The following is a 17,384-nucleotide window of genomic DNA, read 5'->3' on the forward strand; positions in this document are numbered from 1 at the left end:
TAGAGAGAGACATTCTTGAAAGCTACTGAGATTTGTACCTGTACCTCAGTAATGTAAGAATGAGGTGAGAGAGATTCAATTTTTAGCTGTTCACACATAAAAAAAAAACAAAAAAAAAACAACAACAGCAATTTGTCGGCTTGAAACAACGTGATGATGACTCAGGATGATCTGTCCGACGACATCATGAGCACATCTTTAATGGAACTGCCAAAGAAATACTTGTGAGAGCTCCTGACAGCTTTTGATTATGTGAAGATTTTAAGGTTAGCTCAACCCGAACCCCTGCCGTCGTCATAATCGGCCTCACCCATAGCTGAGCAACGCCATATTTTCTTTTGCAATACAGCAAGTGTGGGATTAGATCCAAATGAATGTGGTGGAAAATAATGGCTCCCATTCCCAGAATGTTCATCATGTCTTGTGAAAACAGTAAAGAAATGTAGGCAAAATTCCCACAGCTGTGATAAAAACTACTTACCAAACTCCTTCATATAGCCAGTGTGGTGTATTCAACATTGTGAATCTTGATGTGTGTATAAATTTCGTTGTGATGTCATTAATTATCCACAAGTTGCATATTCCAGTTATAAGATGCTGTTCTCTTCAGGCTGTTGAAGCCAGTCTAGGAAACACTGCTGTTTCCATGTTTCCTTTCATCATGCATAAGGTTTGGAGTTATGAGCAAGATAGAGTGCATGCAGGAAAACATTATGGTTTGTGTCAAAACCATAATGTTTTGACACAAACCTTATGTGTCAAAACATATTCTGGATTACAACTGGACAAGACCTACCAGCATAGGACTGTGCTTTTAGACCTTTCCCCTGTGGTGCTTGATGCAAAAGAAATCTTAGTAAAATAAATAAATAAATAAATAAATAAATAAAATTATGTTTACAAATGAAATGAATTAATTGTGAAATATAGCAGAGATTGCATATCATGTCTTTGGAGACATTTTCTTTGCAGTTGATCGCAGGAGCAGTGAGAGACTTTATAGAAAAGCACAGCGTTTTTTTGATTACTTAAATTTTAAGGTAAACCAAAAATAAAACCAAACAAACTGTAAATGCAAACCGATTTGAAATAAAAGCTTAAAGAATATGAAGAGATATGATTTTCATTGATCTTGCCAATGGCAGGAAGAACTCTCTGATGGAGATCCAACTCAAGGGAGGGCTCAATATATGTGCATTCACAGCATTTCCTGTGCTTGTAGTAACTTAAGATCCCCAAATGAATGGTGTCATGAAAAAAAAACAAAAACAAAAGAAAAACATGTAATTTTTCAAAATCCCTGACTCCTTATGAATGATAAAGGCTGAAAGACTTGCGATAACTCAAATAATTAGGGAAATACAGACAGTCAAATAAAGCTAAGTCGTTCTTATTGCATTTGTTTCGGAACAATCCTGGAAATTGAGTGTTATTTTAAAGTTGGTGGGGGCAGGGAGGGCAAGTTAACGTCATCTGTGTAAACATTAGCATCTGTCCAGCCTGAACACCTGTTTCTGTGTGTTGGAAACTTTGATTTGTTTGAGCTCACTTTAGGAAAGCTGATGTGAAAAGTGTCTTTATTTTTTTTATGGTATTTAGTTTGGCAGTTCTCACTGGATTTCATTTTGCAGAGAACGCTCAAAGGACCTGTAAACATGTTGACGTTCAGCTTTACAGTGAATGTTCAAGCTGGTGGCTTCCATATTTAAGTGTAGTATTGTGTGTTTTAATCACTAAAATAACATGCTATGAATTTCAAAAGGATAGCAGCAGACAAGGCTCCTATCCAAATAAAGGCTTGTTGTACAATAGTGGATGATTATAGTTCTAATCATTGAGGAACAAATATTGATATTTGATTTGAAGTACCAAATTAAAAGGCTTTTACCATTTTCAATTGAATTTCAAAAACATATCAGTTTCTCTGGATCAAAGCCTAAGATACTTCAGCTAACCAAACCTGAATTTGATCATGGGATACTAAGCACAAATGCTTTAAAACAGCTATTAAAATTTATGAAAAATGTATTTCATTTGTGAAAACATTTTTAATCTTTTTAGGCATTGGAACCATCTGAGACTGAGACAATTGTGAAAACACGCTATACAGATTAATGTGAATTATATTTTATTCCATTGAAAATACATTTTCTAGAAAACAAGGTTTTCTAGAATTTTTTGTGTGTGTTCTTAATGTATTTTTTGTGTGTGTATTTTTTGTGTTAATGTATTTTTTGTGTGTGTTCTTAATGTTTGAACATTAGTACATTAGAAAAAAGTTATTTTCTTCCTATGCTGGCTTCTTCAGGAATGTTTGTGTATCTTTCTGTGAGTGTAAGTGTTGGGGAGTAGAAAGAGGGACTTACCCAGGGTCGCATTTATGCAAGAGCCGCCACTGCTGTCAATGGATTCTGTCGGATAATCAGAGTGTATGGGGCTCATAATATGGTGCAATTGCTGTCGCTGGAAGGCTTTATCGTCTACGTGATAAAAAGGCAGCCATGGCGTGGGCCAAGATAAAAACTCTGGTGTGAACACCTTTTGTATTGTCACATTCACTTTTAATCTGGGGAGCACTTACTGCAAACAAGACACAAAAAGCCACATTAAGGGCGAGCAAATCCATACGCTTCAGGCCTTTCTTCTTTCAAATTTGAATAAATCACAATGCATCAAATGGTAGTTAATTCCCGCACCTGCTCTGTTAATAAGAGAGCTTGTTTGAACTGCCTTCGGGCATTAATTTCCCCCTAATAAGAAAGCTTTCAGGGTGTTTGCAGAAGTCTCTGTCAGTGTATTTCAGTAATAATGACAGAGTGGGAGGGCCACTCGGTGCAACTAAAAAGGACCGCGATCGGAGCGGGCGATCCCACTGTGACTTTTATTTCCAAGTCCCGGAATCCGGAGCTGTACTGATCGTTATCACGCATGGATTATGGTTTTATCGCTGCTTTTGACTTGTTTTTGCTTTAAAGGAAAGTTTATCAGCACCTGTAAGTAGTCCCTTACTCATTAAAATATTCCATTATAAGTTATATTTATAAAAAATATATATGTATTTATATATCTTTATACTGGAAATAATATCAAAACTCGCTTTATTAAGGTGTCATTTTGTTTACCCGGTCCTATAAAATTAAAGTCATGTTTTTGTTTTATTTGTCCAGAACGCTCTAACTTCAAGGCACATGTCTCATGAGCTGCTGTCTTTCTCTTTAATAAACGCCCTCTCTCTGCCGCGCATGTAGTCCGTCTTATTGCATCACTTACTCACAAAAAAAGTGCAAGATTATGTCGTTATCTGAAGACAGCTCTAGATCTGGTGATTATTAAAGAATTTAAGCATGCAGCCAATCAGCGTTCGGGCAGGGAAGCACGCTTCTTTCCATAGCGACCGCTTAATGTTAACTACACTGCATTGACTGGGGGGGGTGTCTGAGGGGATGATGGAGAGAAAGTTAAATGCCTGAGTCTTGTCCGGGCTCTTTTCTCAAGCTGTGACACAATGACTTGGCTGATACATTGTCGATTTAGAATTTAAATCGATGCAGGCTGACAGCAGATTTTCCATCATCCCTGCTGTCTATACCTTAAGGAAGAACCTGCAAGAAGCAAATGAATCTTTTTTTTTTTTTTTGGTGTAGAAAAATAGTTTTATTTGAAGGCGTGGAAAAGCAGTAAATGCAGTCCAATGTTTTGCATTGCAAAACTAGGCTACACAGGAATAACATAACGCCTTCTCACAGACAAGACATGTGATACCTGCGCTGGGCTGCTTGTCTACTACCCATGCATGCTTGAAGTTTTAAGTGGCAGTCGCCTCATCTCCAAATGCCATGACAGCCTTCTGCGGCCCGCATGCACAACTTTATGATCCAGTGGGAGATGAGCATGTGCACACGTGGAAATTAATCTCTGCAGGACTATTTATTTGGACAAGACAGTGAAGGTGTAAAAGAAAGTTAAATGAAGAAGTGCTACTAGTTGCAGTGTGAAAATAAATTAAGTTAGTTTTTGTGTTTTGTTGAGTTTTGTGGCTTTTGCCTACAAAAGAGATACGTAGCTAAGAAGGATCAGCCAGGTAGCTTTATTGGCATTACAGGTGCATTGTTACTAAAGTTAGGAGGTTAAACTGTTTATTCAATCTGGTATTATAGTGCGTTAACTGAGGCTCAAAAGTTACTCTGTATGTTGAATATATATATAAATATTATGTACATGTTTCCTTGCGGTATTTTACATCATGTTCTCTTTCACTTTTTACCATCATGTTTACATGCAAGGTTTCTTCAGTGCAGAAATTACCCACATCTGATGCTGCTTCACTTTAGAAACTCATCCACAGTTACTTCATCCACAGTGATGCTTTTACTCTGGCATGCATGCAATCCTGAAGATTTGCTTGGCAGTTTAGGCAAATGTCTTTCCGAACTGGAGGTTTCTAACTTTCATCCTTACAAGTCACATCCTCGATGAAGAGCCCTTCAAAGATTTTTCTAGATCAGAACACGCCAGAGCGCCAACAGGCAGAGATCAAGGGTTTTGTATTACGAAAGCCACACACAGAGAGTATTGGAAACATTTTTCCAACTTCCTGTTTAGGAGGCGTCATGACCCATGGATTTTATTTTCAGAGCAACAGATACTTAACAGTGATGTGACATTAAGAGGAAATATGTATTTGATAATAAGATGTTATTAAAAACCCTAAGATCCATTTTCATTATAATTCTGTGGAGAAATAAACAGACTGGGTTATAAGCTCTACGGACTTTGATCCATACGATGTGCAGAACCAGCTTTACACTGGTCAAGAAGTATAATAATGACCAAACTGAATAGATGTCAACAGTTATGACAAATCTCTATAGGTAATGTAATTACCGTGTAATTGCTATGTCACCAATTCAATATCGTTGAAACGGGTTGGTATGAGATACTCAGGGCATGAAAATCAGAATTTAAAAAAAACTTCAATTTTTGGCCAAAATTTTTAAACCACCGACAGACCACAGATTCCAAACCTTATTTTTTTAATTTAATGAAGCTATTATTATTATTATTATTATTATTATTATTATTATTATTATTATTATTATAGCTATGCTTGGACTCTGCTTGATCGTAAAAAGTAATCCCACTTCGTGTTTAGATTTTTAACACCCATTCTGAACTGTGAATTCTTAACCGAAACCAAAGTTCCATCTGAAGTAAAGTAACCCCAGATTATGATAGTGCCACTATCTTTAACTGTAGACATGGTGTTCTTTTTAGTGATGAGCAGTGTTGTGTTTGTGCTAAACATAGCTTTAGAAATAATGCTCATGAGCTCCTACTTGATTTGATCAGACATCAACAGAGTCTCCGAATCGGTTTCTGGAAGCCTGATTTTATGTTGTTTTTTTTTTAGTTTGTTTGTTTTAAGAGAAGGATTCTTTCTTGCAAGTCTCATTCTCCATCTGGAGATAAGGAAAATACCAGAGTTGTTACATGCAGAATGCTACCAGTACTATTTGAATATATTTGCAACTTCTTCAGTGTTGATTTATTAGCATAACTACAATCAAATCCACCTTATAACTGCTGAATAATCTTTTGACTAATACCTGAGTACAATGAGTGTTTTTTTTTTTTTTTTTAATCCTTTGTAACCTTACTGTAAGCCTTGGCTTCAGCTAAGCACTGCACGATTAGATGCCACTAAACCCCAAGTAGGATAGCTGAAATTTATTTCAGGTTAATCAGATTCAGGTCTGTATTTAAAAATACTAAATCCTCTGATCCACACCCTTAAAATAGTATTTTTAGGGTGTGATTAAAACAAAAAGTTATTTTAACAAAATATTTTAAGGGTATGTACATTTATGCAATTAATTGTAAAAGACTGTGTACTCCTTCAAGAGCCATCCTAAAGTGTTATAAGTGTTATAAGTGTTATATGTTATAAGGTCACCTTGGCTAACAAGCTACAACTCAACATTTAACACAAACAAAGCTACGGGCTAATGATCTTACTCTTGTACATTGTTGACATCTGCATTCATCACAGGGTCTTAGATGCTAATGAGCTCATAGGAATGAAAAGCTCAAAGGTGCAGACTCCTTGTTGAGTGGCACCTTTTGAAACCTCTGATTACACATGTTGGTCAGGAGTAAATTATTTGTATTAGCTTTTAGCATAATTTACCGTTAGGGTGCAACATTTATTTCCACAGCAGTGCAACTTTCATTAAAGCTAAGAAACCCGATCAGAAGACAAAATATAACAGATGTTTCCCATTTTTAGATGTAAGAAATGTTTAGACGTTTCTGTCATAAACCTTCCGAGCTACAACAATGAAGTCCAGCAGTTTCAGCTCCTGGTGAGCTGAATGAAACTAATTAAAGTTGGTTACTACTGCAACCAGGATAATAGGCCTATCTTAGAAGTCCGTTTAGCCCATTGTTTGCCTCTCCCTGCTATTAATTAGTGTGATAGCTGAAAGCGATCACTGTTATCTTCTCTCTGCATTGTTATATTTTACCCCGTCTGTGCATGGTTTGCCCTGCACACTTAAAAAAAAAAAAAAAACACTTCATTCTAAAGCTATTTTTACTTTTTTTTATTATTATTACTTGAATGTTCATCTGCTGGGCCAATACAGAAAAATCTGTCAAACTCTAAGGAACTCTTAATTTCATAATTCAACTTCTCTCCTTTAGTAATAATAAATTAGATTTTTTTTTCTTTGCAACAAGATGTCCACTGTGTATCAATGATGACATCATCCTTTACCTTAACACCTTTTAGTTTTGAATCCTTTGCCATTAGGTCATTTTGGGACAGTAGTAGCCATGTTTGGACAAGATACTGGAGAGTAATCCTTCAAAGCTGATGCTACACATGCGTGTTTCTTTCAGGAATTGTAGGAATTGTTTAAAATTCAGTTTATTTATTCAGTTCAATTTATTTATGCAGTCCAAGTTCACTACACGTTTCATCACAAAGCACTTTAAAAGATAAACAGGTCCAAATTCATATCTAAATATATACAAATACTGAGGTCAGCCCAGTCATCTCAGCAGATCTGAATTAAATCCCACTTGTGATACAATGTAGCATTTATATATCTATTTGCAGCAGTAATTTCGTTCATGGATTTGTCCAAGGAAGGAGGCATAATCCAACATTGAATGAGAGGATATCATCAGCAGACAAAGAAAGCAAAGTTATTGAAATGTTTTGCTGATTACCATTTACAGGAAAGAGACAAATAAACCAGTACATATGAAACACCAGATCATGTGTAACTTCTGTGAAGAAAACCAGAAACAAGCTGACAAAACACAATAGGAGAGAACAAGGAGGAAATATTTGAGTGAGGAAAATAGTGAATACTAAATTAAAAGGTGGGCTTTTGTGGAGTGTCTGGATTATGCTGTAGAAGCAGGACTGCCTATTAAAAGGATGACTGTCACTGGTTTGTTGTTGCCATTAGCTGCTAATTGGTTTACTTGATTACAACCAAATGCATTTCACCTATGCAAGATAGGATCCTTATTACGTCCAACACTTTGTTCTATTCGCCTTGGAAATTGGAACTCGTAACTGGAGACGGCATTACATCCGAGATGGGAGCACTCTAAATTTAATTGCAGATCAGAAAACCTTTGGCGTTTGCAAATTATTCTAGTGCTAACAACTGATATCAATACAAGAAAATAACAATGCACATCTCTGTATTTTATTGGTTCAAATATTAAAGGAACATCTCATTTAGATGTTGTATAGTGCTGTGTGTGTCACTGGTTTAATGGAATTCAACCCCCGTAATCAACTAATGAATAGTTTCCACCTTCAACTTTCACTGCATTGTAATGTTTGCAGGAGTATTATTGGCTAATTAACTAACAGCAGCTCAGGGTTAAGCTTTGTTCACACTGCACGGTTTTTGGAGACGTGTTAGTGATCAGTCGGCATGGTGAGTTGGCACAAAAATCGGTGTTAGATGGGATAAACTCTGGAGGAATGTGTAATTGTGTGAGGGGAACCAAACCAACTCCACGTCAGTCAGGATCAAATACACAGCTCTCTAATTTTTTGCGCTCAATCTGGCTGCAATTGGTAAGTGTGAACTTATCAATGGTTCATCTACAAATAGCAAAATTCAAACACTTCATTGAATAGTCGTATATAAAAACTAAAACAACAGAGATACTTGGATGCTTAAGACAAAAAACTGTAAAAAGAGTTTGAGAAGCATACCTTGTGAGGACTTATTGACATAAAACTAACAATTTACATAATGTACTCAAAGGCAATTAACAAACTGACATCTCTGGAAAAAAAAACTGAATGAAATTTTGACTGTAGTATGACATACAATTAAAAACTCTAAGCAACCCACAGATGGATAACGATAACATCCAAAGATGATACTTTTATGGATTGCTAAAATTATTCCAAAACCCTCAAAGTACCTCAAATAAATGTTATAAATTCTCAACATTAGTGTAGCAAAAAACCTATGCGGAATCTGTACTTTTTGAAAATATGCTTCTCAAACTCATCAGATATCAAAGATTTAAGCCGTTTTGTTTGAGCACATTGAAGTCACTTTTAGATATTTCTTTCACGTTTAGGTCCTTGATTTTCTTGGCTTAAAGCAAGTCTGCTTTTTTTTTTTTTTTGCTTTTTGGAAATGATGTGTTTGGACAAGGTTGAGTAGCGCCTACACAGTTTTGTGAATATCATCAAAGTTCAAGGTGTAGAAGTTGACAAACTTCCTTACCTCAGCAAACCTTACTCCAATAGTACACTGTCTTGATCCTTGGGGTGTATATTTGTTGACATCAATGACAGTACAAGTTTTTTTTTTTTTTTTTTTTTTTTTTTTTTCAAAATTAGCTATATACTTTAATTATGTCAATATTTCTAAAATTAATTTTAAAGCAATGTTCTACTGTTTTGCAGCTTTGCAGGTGGGCTGCCTTTCAGCATCAGAGCCATGAATTGCTACTTGATAAGATGGGTTGCTTTCGTTTGGATTGTGAACTCTGTTCCCTGTGCTTTTGGAATGGTCGTGAGCGAACAAACAGGTACGCTAGTTTGTTGGTAATTCTTTTTCATCTGAAGTTCTGAAAGGCTTTAAAAAGATACCATTTAATGATAAATGTAATGCATGAAAGATTTAGCAATGAAGTGTGAAACCTTGAAAACAAATTATTAGTCTTTATGGCTATTATTTCAAATTTAAATGAATAACCAAGGAGATTAAGGCAGAATGTCTGACATTAATTCATTGAAGTTTTGCATTCAGAAAAAAACAATTTAAATGCACAATTTAAAACATAGTCTCAAAAAAACATTTTTTTCTTGGCTGCTTTTCTATAGGTGGTGTGTGTCCCTCTTTGAGTGTTGAGGATTACAGATTTTCTGATGTTTTGGACCGTCCTTTACAGATTACAGGTAAATGCTGGTAAAACAAAATGCTTTATTCATTGAGAAATTTACTATAAGTTTATATTATGACACATTATGGCTTTGTTCCAGGATTTGACCTCACAGAAAAATTTCTTCTCCGAAAGGGAACAGTTACAGAAGACCTGCCATCATTTCGACTGGGAAGCAGCCCTCTTATAAAACCAACAAAGTAAGTTGATCTTTAAAAACTTGGATGTCCTATTGCAGATTATTGTTTTTCTTCCTGTAATATATAAAGATTTAAAAGGAGGATGGGGGACAATGTTCCAGTTATTGAGGAATAACATTTCGGGGCGTCTCTTTGAAAGCATACTTCAATGAATTGGAAAAGAAGTGCTCTGACCTGGGATTCACTATGTTGCTATTTTCCATGACCGTGGTACAGTGAGCCAAACCTTTACAATGCATAATTACTGAGCCGGTGATGGGAGTGTAGCTGTTTAGTCGACATGGGTTTTGTGGGTCAGGAGTTCTAACAATCATTCTAAAATGTACATTGTTTGGATAGCTGCGGGAGTGTGTGGTGCTTGGCTAGGGATTTTGGGTCTTTTTCAGACCACAGCAAGAGCTGAGTCCTCACAAAGTCTGGCTTGTTACCAGCGTAAAGTGAACTGTGCCGGTGCTGATGCTTGTCACCGATCCTGTTTGTGATGTTCATGAACCTCACAAACAGCTAAAGGTATACCCATACAGAAGAGAGTATCTGGTTTGTGAACCTCAGAGTCTCATCTTTGCTTTTTGGAGATGATGTGGTTATTTTGCTATCCTCAAGCCGTGACCTTTTACATGCACTGGTGATTAAAAGCAGAGCTGATTTTCCCCCTTCATCAAAAGTAACTAGTTAAAGTGGTTCAGATATCTAATCTAAATCCCTTGTGGGTGCATTCCTTTGAAGGTTGTCTGGGCATTTTATTCTGGTTGGTGACACCAGGGAAATATTAGAATTTGCAGAAGGATCTACATCTCCCTTCTGGCCTGGAAATGCTTCAGGGTCCCCAAACACAAATGTCCTGGAGATCGTCTCTGGTAAGGAGGATGTCTGGTTATGTTTGCTACCTGTTCTTGGATGAGCAGTGGGTGGTTTTCTTGTATTCAGATCTGGTGATTTTATCGGAGAAATTGTATCGTTACAAAATTCATGAAAGAGTTGAACTGAGGCAACCCACATATATCATGTTCAGAGCAAAAGTCCCATTTACCTCATTTAGTAAGGGCAAGCAGTGAGGTGAACTCACTGACAGAGAATAATTTGAATTAATATATATTGCATTTATTCAAGAAATCTCCTTGAGGCTGAATGTGGGACGTAAAGGGACATAAAATCCAGATTATGTATAATAAGGTAGGAATATTAAAATAACTCCGTAAATGACACACTTAGGTGTCGTTTTTCTGGGAGATCGTTATTCTCCAGCTAACTGGGTGGACGGTAAGATTTTTCTATGCTAATGAGAATTTGTTTAAGTGGCCATCTCGTTTAATATGTTATGCAGGCCTACGTCATTTATGACTCGGCTTACTCTGGCGTTCTGGAAGTTCTGGAGACAATCATTCTTTCCTGTCCTTTGGTTATAACACTCAAAGTGAATACTGTCATTCTTCAAGGAGGGCTGGGTATTTTTAGTATTTTTACATGCACTTGTAAACATTTACTGCCACCCTCCCGCTTGCTGGTTTAACGTATCTTTGAGCTGGATGATTTGCGGTCTGCTTTCCCGTTCTGTCAGCCAACTGAAAATACATTTATGCTTAAGTCGTCTCACTCGGTCCGGACCCCTAACGCAAGCAGTTGTTGGTTTCGCAGGGACGCTGCTGGCAGTGTTGTTGGTTATAGTGGCAAGGCTGCGATCCCGCTCATATCCAATTATCTAAGTACTTTGACAGGTGATAGAGCACATCAGCTCAGGAGGGAAGGTGAGGGCAGTTGCACGTATAGAACAAAGCCCCCTCAGCTGCTGCCCTTGCCGCAAAAAGCATTGCTCACCGTACTCGGGAGGTGGGGGATATGCAGCCCCATGCTTTATTCTCCAGATCCAGCTGACGATCAGCCAGCTCCTCGACACAGTGCACATTATGGGACATAGATCACGGCTGACACACTCTTCAAGCAGTTATGTCAAGTGACAAATTGCCTGCCATAATGCACCGTGCACTCATCCATACAGCGGTAAAGTTTAGTAACAGTTGCTCACTCTCTTTAGAAACATCTGTGTTTCGTCTACGTCTGTTTACAGCTTAACCCGTGTTTATAATCATATACGATTCATTTATTAAATTGCATTTGAATATGTCTTTGCCATCTACGCTGCAGATTTTCTCGTGCAGTAAGGATAACGAGTGTTTATAAGAGCGCAGTTTTCTTTGGTTAAAGGTTTTGCAAATGAGTTTCTTTTTTTTTTTTTTTTTTGCTGCGTGTTAGATAGCAGGCAGCCACACTTGAGTGGAGCTTTTTGCTTGTTTCCTTGTGTTGTGTAGCATAATGAGTTGTAAAGCCAGAATGCAGGCTCATTATTGTATGTTTATTCAAATTTAGGCTTTCATATGCTTTGAGGGTGGGCTTTCAAAATTGCCATTCTTGTTTAGCATTTGTGAGACAATCAGAAGCTTTAAGTGAAACTGGCAGCATTTTCTCTCTGACAGAGAGTAATTTTTCATCTTGAAATAGGAAATGAGCCATCATTTCTTTTGCAAGCAGCCACATATTTTCATAATTTGGTACATGACCCGCTGAGACAGAAAAACATGATATGGAATCAGGGTGTTTTGTGATTGTTTTTCAGGTTGTGGTTTTCAGTAATTAGTGGCTGTTTTGTCACTTCTCTATCAGCCCCGCAAAACCTAATTGACTCATTTTCCAGAAAGTGTGGTGATCCTGGAGATCCTTTTATTTTATCGGGATGCATTTAACATTTTCAGGAGAGAGAGAGGAATGTGAGCCAACTAGGTTAGCATTTGTAGTTTGATTGTTTGAACTGCAGCAATTTGACTCTGAAAGAATCCACCAGTACTGGATTTTTTTTAAGCTGCTTACTTCGGTGAAACTGGTAGCATTCCTCTGACACACGTTCAAACTTTTGCTTCTGATTACACTATGGACCACGTCACCTAGACAAGATGTACGGTCAAAGGCATGTAAGAAGAGTGATGACACAAAGAAACTGTAATTGTTTATTTAATATATGGTTTTCCGTTGTGACTCATTTACATAAGCTGTCAGTTGATTTTTTTTTTTTTAAAGTTCCTTGTGAAAATAGTCACAACCTAACTGTGGATATTTTTGATTGTTCAACTAACTTAGTTTTTAGTTCGTTGAACCTTTTTGCATATCGCCATTGCTATTTCAGTTGCTACACCTAAGCAAAATCAAGTGTAAGAAGAGACACACCACCTATCGATGCTGTCACTGCTAAGTTTCACCGTTGGTAAGATTTGGTCAGCTTGGTGTGCAGTATCAGTTTTTAGTTAGTATTATTCTATCAAATAAAATCCCAATACGAAACCAACAGACTTTTGTGACTGTTGGTTACAAAATGTGAAAAAGTTCACAGCCCATAAATTACTATGAATGAGATATTGATACTTTTGCAAGTTTCACACACTTCCGAGAGTCGTGGTGGTGATTGGAGGATTTTTCTCCATACTGGGGTGTATTTGTCTTCATCAAACCGTACTGTGGACTTTTATAGCATTCAACCATCACATGGCTTGAGAGAAAATAAAAGTTCATTGCTGTATGTAATCCAAAAGTCAATTAAAAATGATTCCACATCATATTAGCCACTGCAAATTAGTCATATTTAAATGAGACTTGTAAGAGACGGAGTTGGCAGAATCACACAGTGTAAAAGCGCTTTTGGCAATATAACACGGTGGTGAGGAGAATGAATGAACATCCCTCTTATGCACTCATTAGCATCTATTTAAGCATGCAGAGCGGCATTTCAGCAAAGAATCAAACACAGCATTCAAACTTTAAGGTTTGGAGTTTTTGTCACTTCAGCCACTGAGAGCACTTAGCACTAGGTCAAGAAGTTTAACCCTTTAAACTCCTCAGAAATATAATGTATCCACAACACAGAGGCACCAAGCTTTGGAATAATAGTAAATAGGAGTGTTAACTCTGTTGGCCTTAAATAAAACAGTATTCAGCCTGCTGAGTGTTCATTTACCATGTCTCAGTAGCTATGTGTAATTAATATGCTCTCTTGAGCTCAGTGTCTTCTTTTATGTGGATTCTTTATCAGCATAATGTAATTCTTCACGGTACATTCAACAGCAACAGGTGCCGTAGTCTTCTGTTTCTTTATGACATTTTAAATTGAATGTTATATTTAAATTAAATGCAACATCTGCGGAAACTGTGATGCCATGTTTAATATTCATCTGCAGTTGAAACGGTCTCATGCACAAGACCAGAAATGACCTTCACAGTCCTCGGGCTGCAACAGAGGAATTTGGTTCTTTTAGGCACTCTAACTCAGTGCATTTCTTATTTTAGTCATGTACCGTTTACAGTAAAATCTCTGCAAATACAACAGAAGCAGGTATGAGGCTGTGAGGGAATAGGAGATGATATATAGGAGTGAAAACTAATTTCCAACCTGTCTGAGGAAGGTGTATCACTCTTCAATCCTCACAACTACGTGCTGCAGCGTCACCGACCTTATCATGGGATTATTATTACTATTTTTGTTGACCGTATTGTATTCATGCTCTTTCATTCTTAATTGTTAATTTGACTGAAGTTAGGGGCAGAAGATAATTAATTATATTTAACAAAATTCTTTGCATGCTTTTTTTGAGTTTTCTTTTCTTTGACGCAATGTAACTTGCAATTGTAAGTTGAGCAAAAACTTGGGGAAAAGCTTGTTTAGTATTTGATAATATTGTTTTTCCTTTATACGCCTCATTTTATTTTATTTTTTTTCCTTCAACTGGACTCCACTTCACTAAGCAGTGCATATCATAGAGATGAACATGTGATTCCAACTTATTTTTCATGTGCACATGGTGTTCTGGTGCACTAAAAGATTAAGCTTTGCATCAATGTCTACATGGTTTCATTATATGAATGACATCAGATCCCGGAAAAAAAATAAATAAATAAAAATCCACACTAAATGGAATTAAGTTTGTCATGTTTATTCATGGAAATGCCGCTGCATCAAGAGGATACTGAAATATTTTATTGATCACAAAAGTTGATTGGCTCATTCATTATGCAGCCCATGAAAGCTCTTAACCTTAACTAAACAATTCCGACAACTGACACCGTTGACTGAGACTATTTGGACAATTAAACAATAAATGTTTAATGTTTAATATAAAGGTGCATTTATTTCAGATCGATATTTCCAGACGGACTTTCAAATGAGTATTCCCTGGTCACCATCTTCCGTGTGAGACGAACTACAAAAAAAGACCGCTGGTACCTTTGGCAAATATTTGACCAATCAGGAAGCAGTCAGGTAGGTGTGTTGTAATGTCGTACAATGCTGGTCAGAGGCTTGAATGTCATCTCGTGCATTAGAAGTGGAATGACGGTACAACAGACATCTTGGACGAGTTTTAAAAACGAAGAATTTTTAAATTCTTTTGGCTTGAATAAATTCAAGCCAAAAAGTTTAATTTATTGTGAATTTTATCTAACTGAAAAAGGATTTAAAAAAAAAACAAAAAACCTACAGACTCAGATATATGAAGTACATAAATCCCTACATTTATTTGGATAGGTTTCTCTTAGAAAGTGTCTCTTTCAACATGTTTTTCTAGCCATCAAAATGCTTTTGGGATAATTCTGGCTGGATAGACATTTAGAGTTAACTTAATTATTTTTTTTAAAATTAAATCTGTTTCCTGTTATGAAGAGTTGGCATATGTGTATTGTATACAGTATATTTAAGACTGTATGCACCCTGTGTGGATTTGAAAAATTTCCCAATGAGCACAAATTTTATTTTAAAGTCCCCCAATAAATTTGACATTCATGCCTATGTTGAATATATGTAAACTTCTGACCAGGTCTATAGATCAGAGTAATGTACATATTAATCAAAATACTATCATTTTTGATGAGCAATCTCTTATTAAACTCTTCTTAACTCCTCAGGTGTCAGTGGTGGTTGATGGTGATAAGAAAGCAGTGGAGTTTTCTTCCCAGGGTCTGCTGAAAAACTCTTTCCGCTACACGTTTAAGAGTCGTGACCTGCATGCCCTCTTTGATCGCCAATGGCACAAGCTTGGCATTTCTGTTCACAGTGACACAGTTTCCATTTATGTCGATTGCACGCTGGCTGAAAAGAAAATGACTGATGAGAGGGACAGCATCGATCTCAACGGGCGCACACTCATCAGTACACGAGTGGAAGATGGAAGGCCTGTGGATGTATGTTCCCATGACTCATTTTTAAATAAATATTTTTGTTCTGGAATAAATTCACATCGAGCACCATATTTATTGGCACAGTTGCTAAAACGATAGAAAATGATAAAAGATGGGAATTTATCACTTCACAAAATTCAGCTTAAATAATGATCTCAGCATGTCAGTACTTGAGTATCTATTACATTATTTTGATAACTCATATACCGTGTTTTTTGGACTGTAAGCCGCTACTTTTTCCCCAGCTTTGAATTATGCGGCTTGTAGCCTGGTGCGGCTTTTCTGTGGATTTTCCTCCAACCACCAGGGGGCTCTTTAGCAGGAAGTGAATCATTGGAAGTCAAAATTAGAAATCAAAGAAGAAAGTGCTAATTTTCATTTAGAACAAGCATATGCTAGCAGCAGCCACGACGGAGGAATTTCTTCAAACTCATATGATGCAGCTTTTAAGTTGAAGGCTATCAACAATCTGGCAGTACAGGAGGGAAATAGAGCCGCTGCACGTAAACCATGATTCAGCGTGGAGGGCTGCGTCCTTAACCCTCTATGGTACGCATAGTGATGCAAGTTGGGGAAAAAAAAATGTTTGGGATTTTTTTAGACTTAAAATAAACCAAGTAAACATAATAAAGACAAATTTTTAAAAAATATAATTTTTTAAAATATTCTTTTTGTTGACCATTTGGCAACACTGTACCATAGTGCAAACTAATGAAAGCAAGAGAGTTTGGGTTATTATTGTAAAAACCTTTATTTAAATCTAAATAGTCTCCAGTAGCAATAGTAGTTAACAATAAAACTAATTTGATAGCTAAAAACAATTTAATTTATTGGCATATTTCATTGATATAATGGTTTTCAGTGTCTTGACCCTGCCGTCTTTGCCTTACTGCTTGTGGAAGTTGATGAAGCAGTTCCTCTCAGCTTCCAGTGGAAGAGGTGGGCCTAGAAAACAAATAAATATCCTTAGTATGTTATGAACATGCCAGTTTAATGCAACACACAAGACATAATTGCACGTTTACCCTCATTGTTGGCTCATAGTCTCCATCATCCTCACTCTCATTGCAAAGTTGCAAGCTGCTCATTTTCTTCAACACTAAATCCTAATGCATCCTCACTATCATAAAAAGGAACTGCTAGATTATTTTATTCCTAAGAAAGTATAAAACATTGTTGCATTAATGATGTAAATGGAAAAAAGAGTATCAAAGATACACATATGCAATATGAAAGGACTCACAAAATGCATTGTTATAGCAAACTTTAGAAGATAATACGCCCGGCCAACAATACAATTGGAATCCTAATGGTACAGTGTTGCCATACGGCAACATCAACATTTTAACAGTTTATAATTATTAAATGATCAAATACAGCACAATGAATGACAGAATAGTGAACTTACCTCATTTATTGTAGAGTGTGTATTTTTTTCCCAGTCAAAAAATGTCATAAAAATAAGTTTTTTCATTATTTCTGAGGAGTTCAATGGTGAGGCCCCGCTATGTGAAGAGGTCTGTAGAAAAGGATGTCAGA

The 17,384-nt window shown here is 36.6% G+C and overlaps 1 protein-coding gene across 4 annotated transcripts in view; it reads left to right on the forward strand.

The window, feature by feature from the left end:
• LOC103134185 (collagen alpha-1(XIX) chain) overlaps positions 1-17,384 on the forward strand; it is a 135,912-nt gene that overhangs the window by 7,863 nt on the left and 110,665 nt on the right. For 3 of the 4 annotated variants that reach the window (XM_016668465.1, XM_016668467.1, XM_007546329.2), the window contains exons 1-6: positions 2,862-2,993; positions 8,954-9,078; positions 9,374-9,448; positions 9,533-9,632; positions 14,808-14,931; positions 15,573-15,848. In XM_016668465.1, the coding sequence (XP_016523951.1) occupies positions 8,988-9,078; positions 9,374-9,448; positions 9,533-9,632; positions 14,808-14,931; positions 15,573-15,848 (666 nt within the window). In that variant the 5' untranslated portion in view covers positions 2,862-2,993; positions 8,954-8,987. Of the gene's footprint in view, positions 1-2,861; positions 2,994-8,953; positions 9,079-9,373; positions 9,449-9,532; positions 9,633-14,807; positions 14,932-15,572; positions 15,849-17,384 lie in introns of those variants that run through there. The other variant, XM_016668466.1, reaches the window with a different exon arrangement.

Source organism: Poecilia formosa, unplaced genomic scaffold, assembly GCF_000485575.1.
Source record: "Poecilia formosa unplaced genomic scaffold, Poecilia_formosa-5.1.2 Scaffold15, whole genome shotgun sequence".
Classification (NCBI taxonomy): Eukaryota; Metazoa; Chordata; class Actinopteri; order Cyprinodontiformes; family Poeciliidae; genus Poecilia; species Poecilia formosa.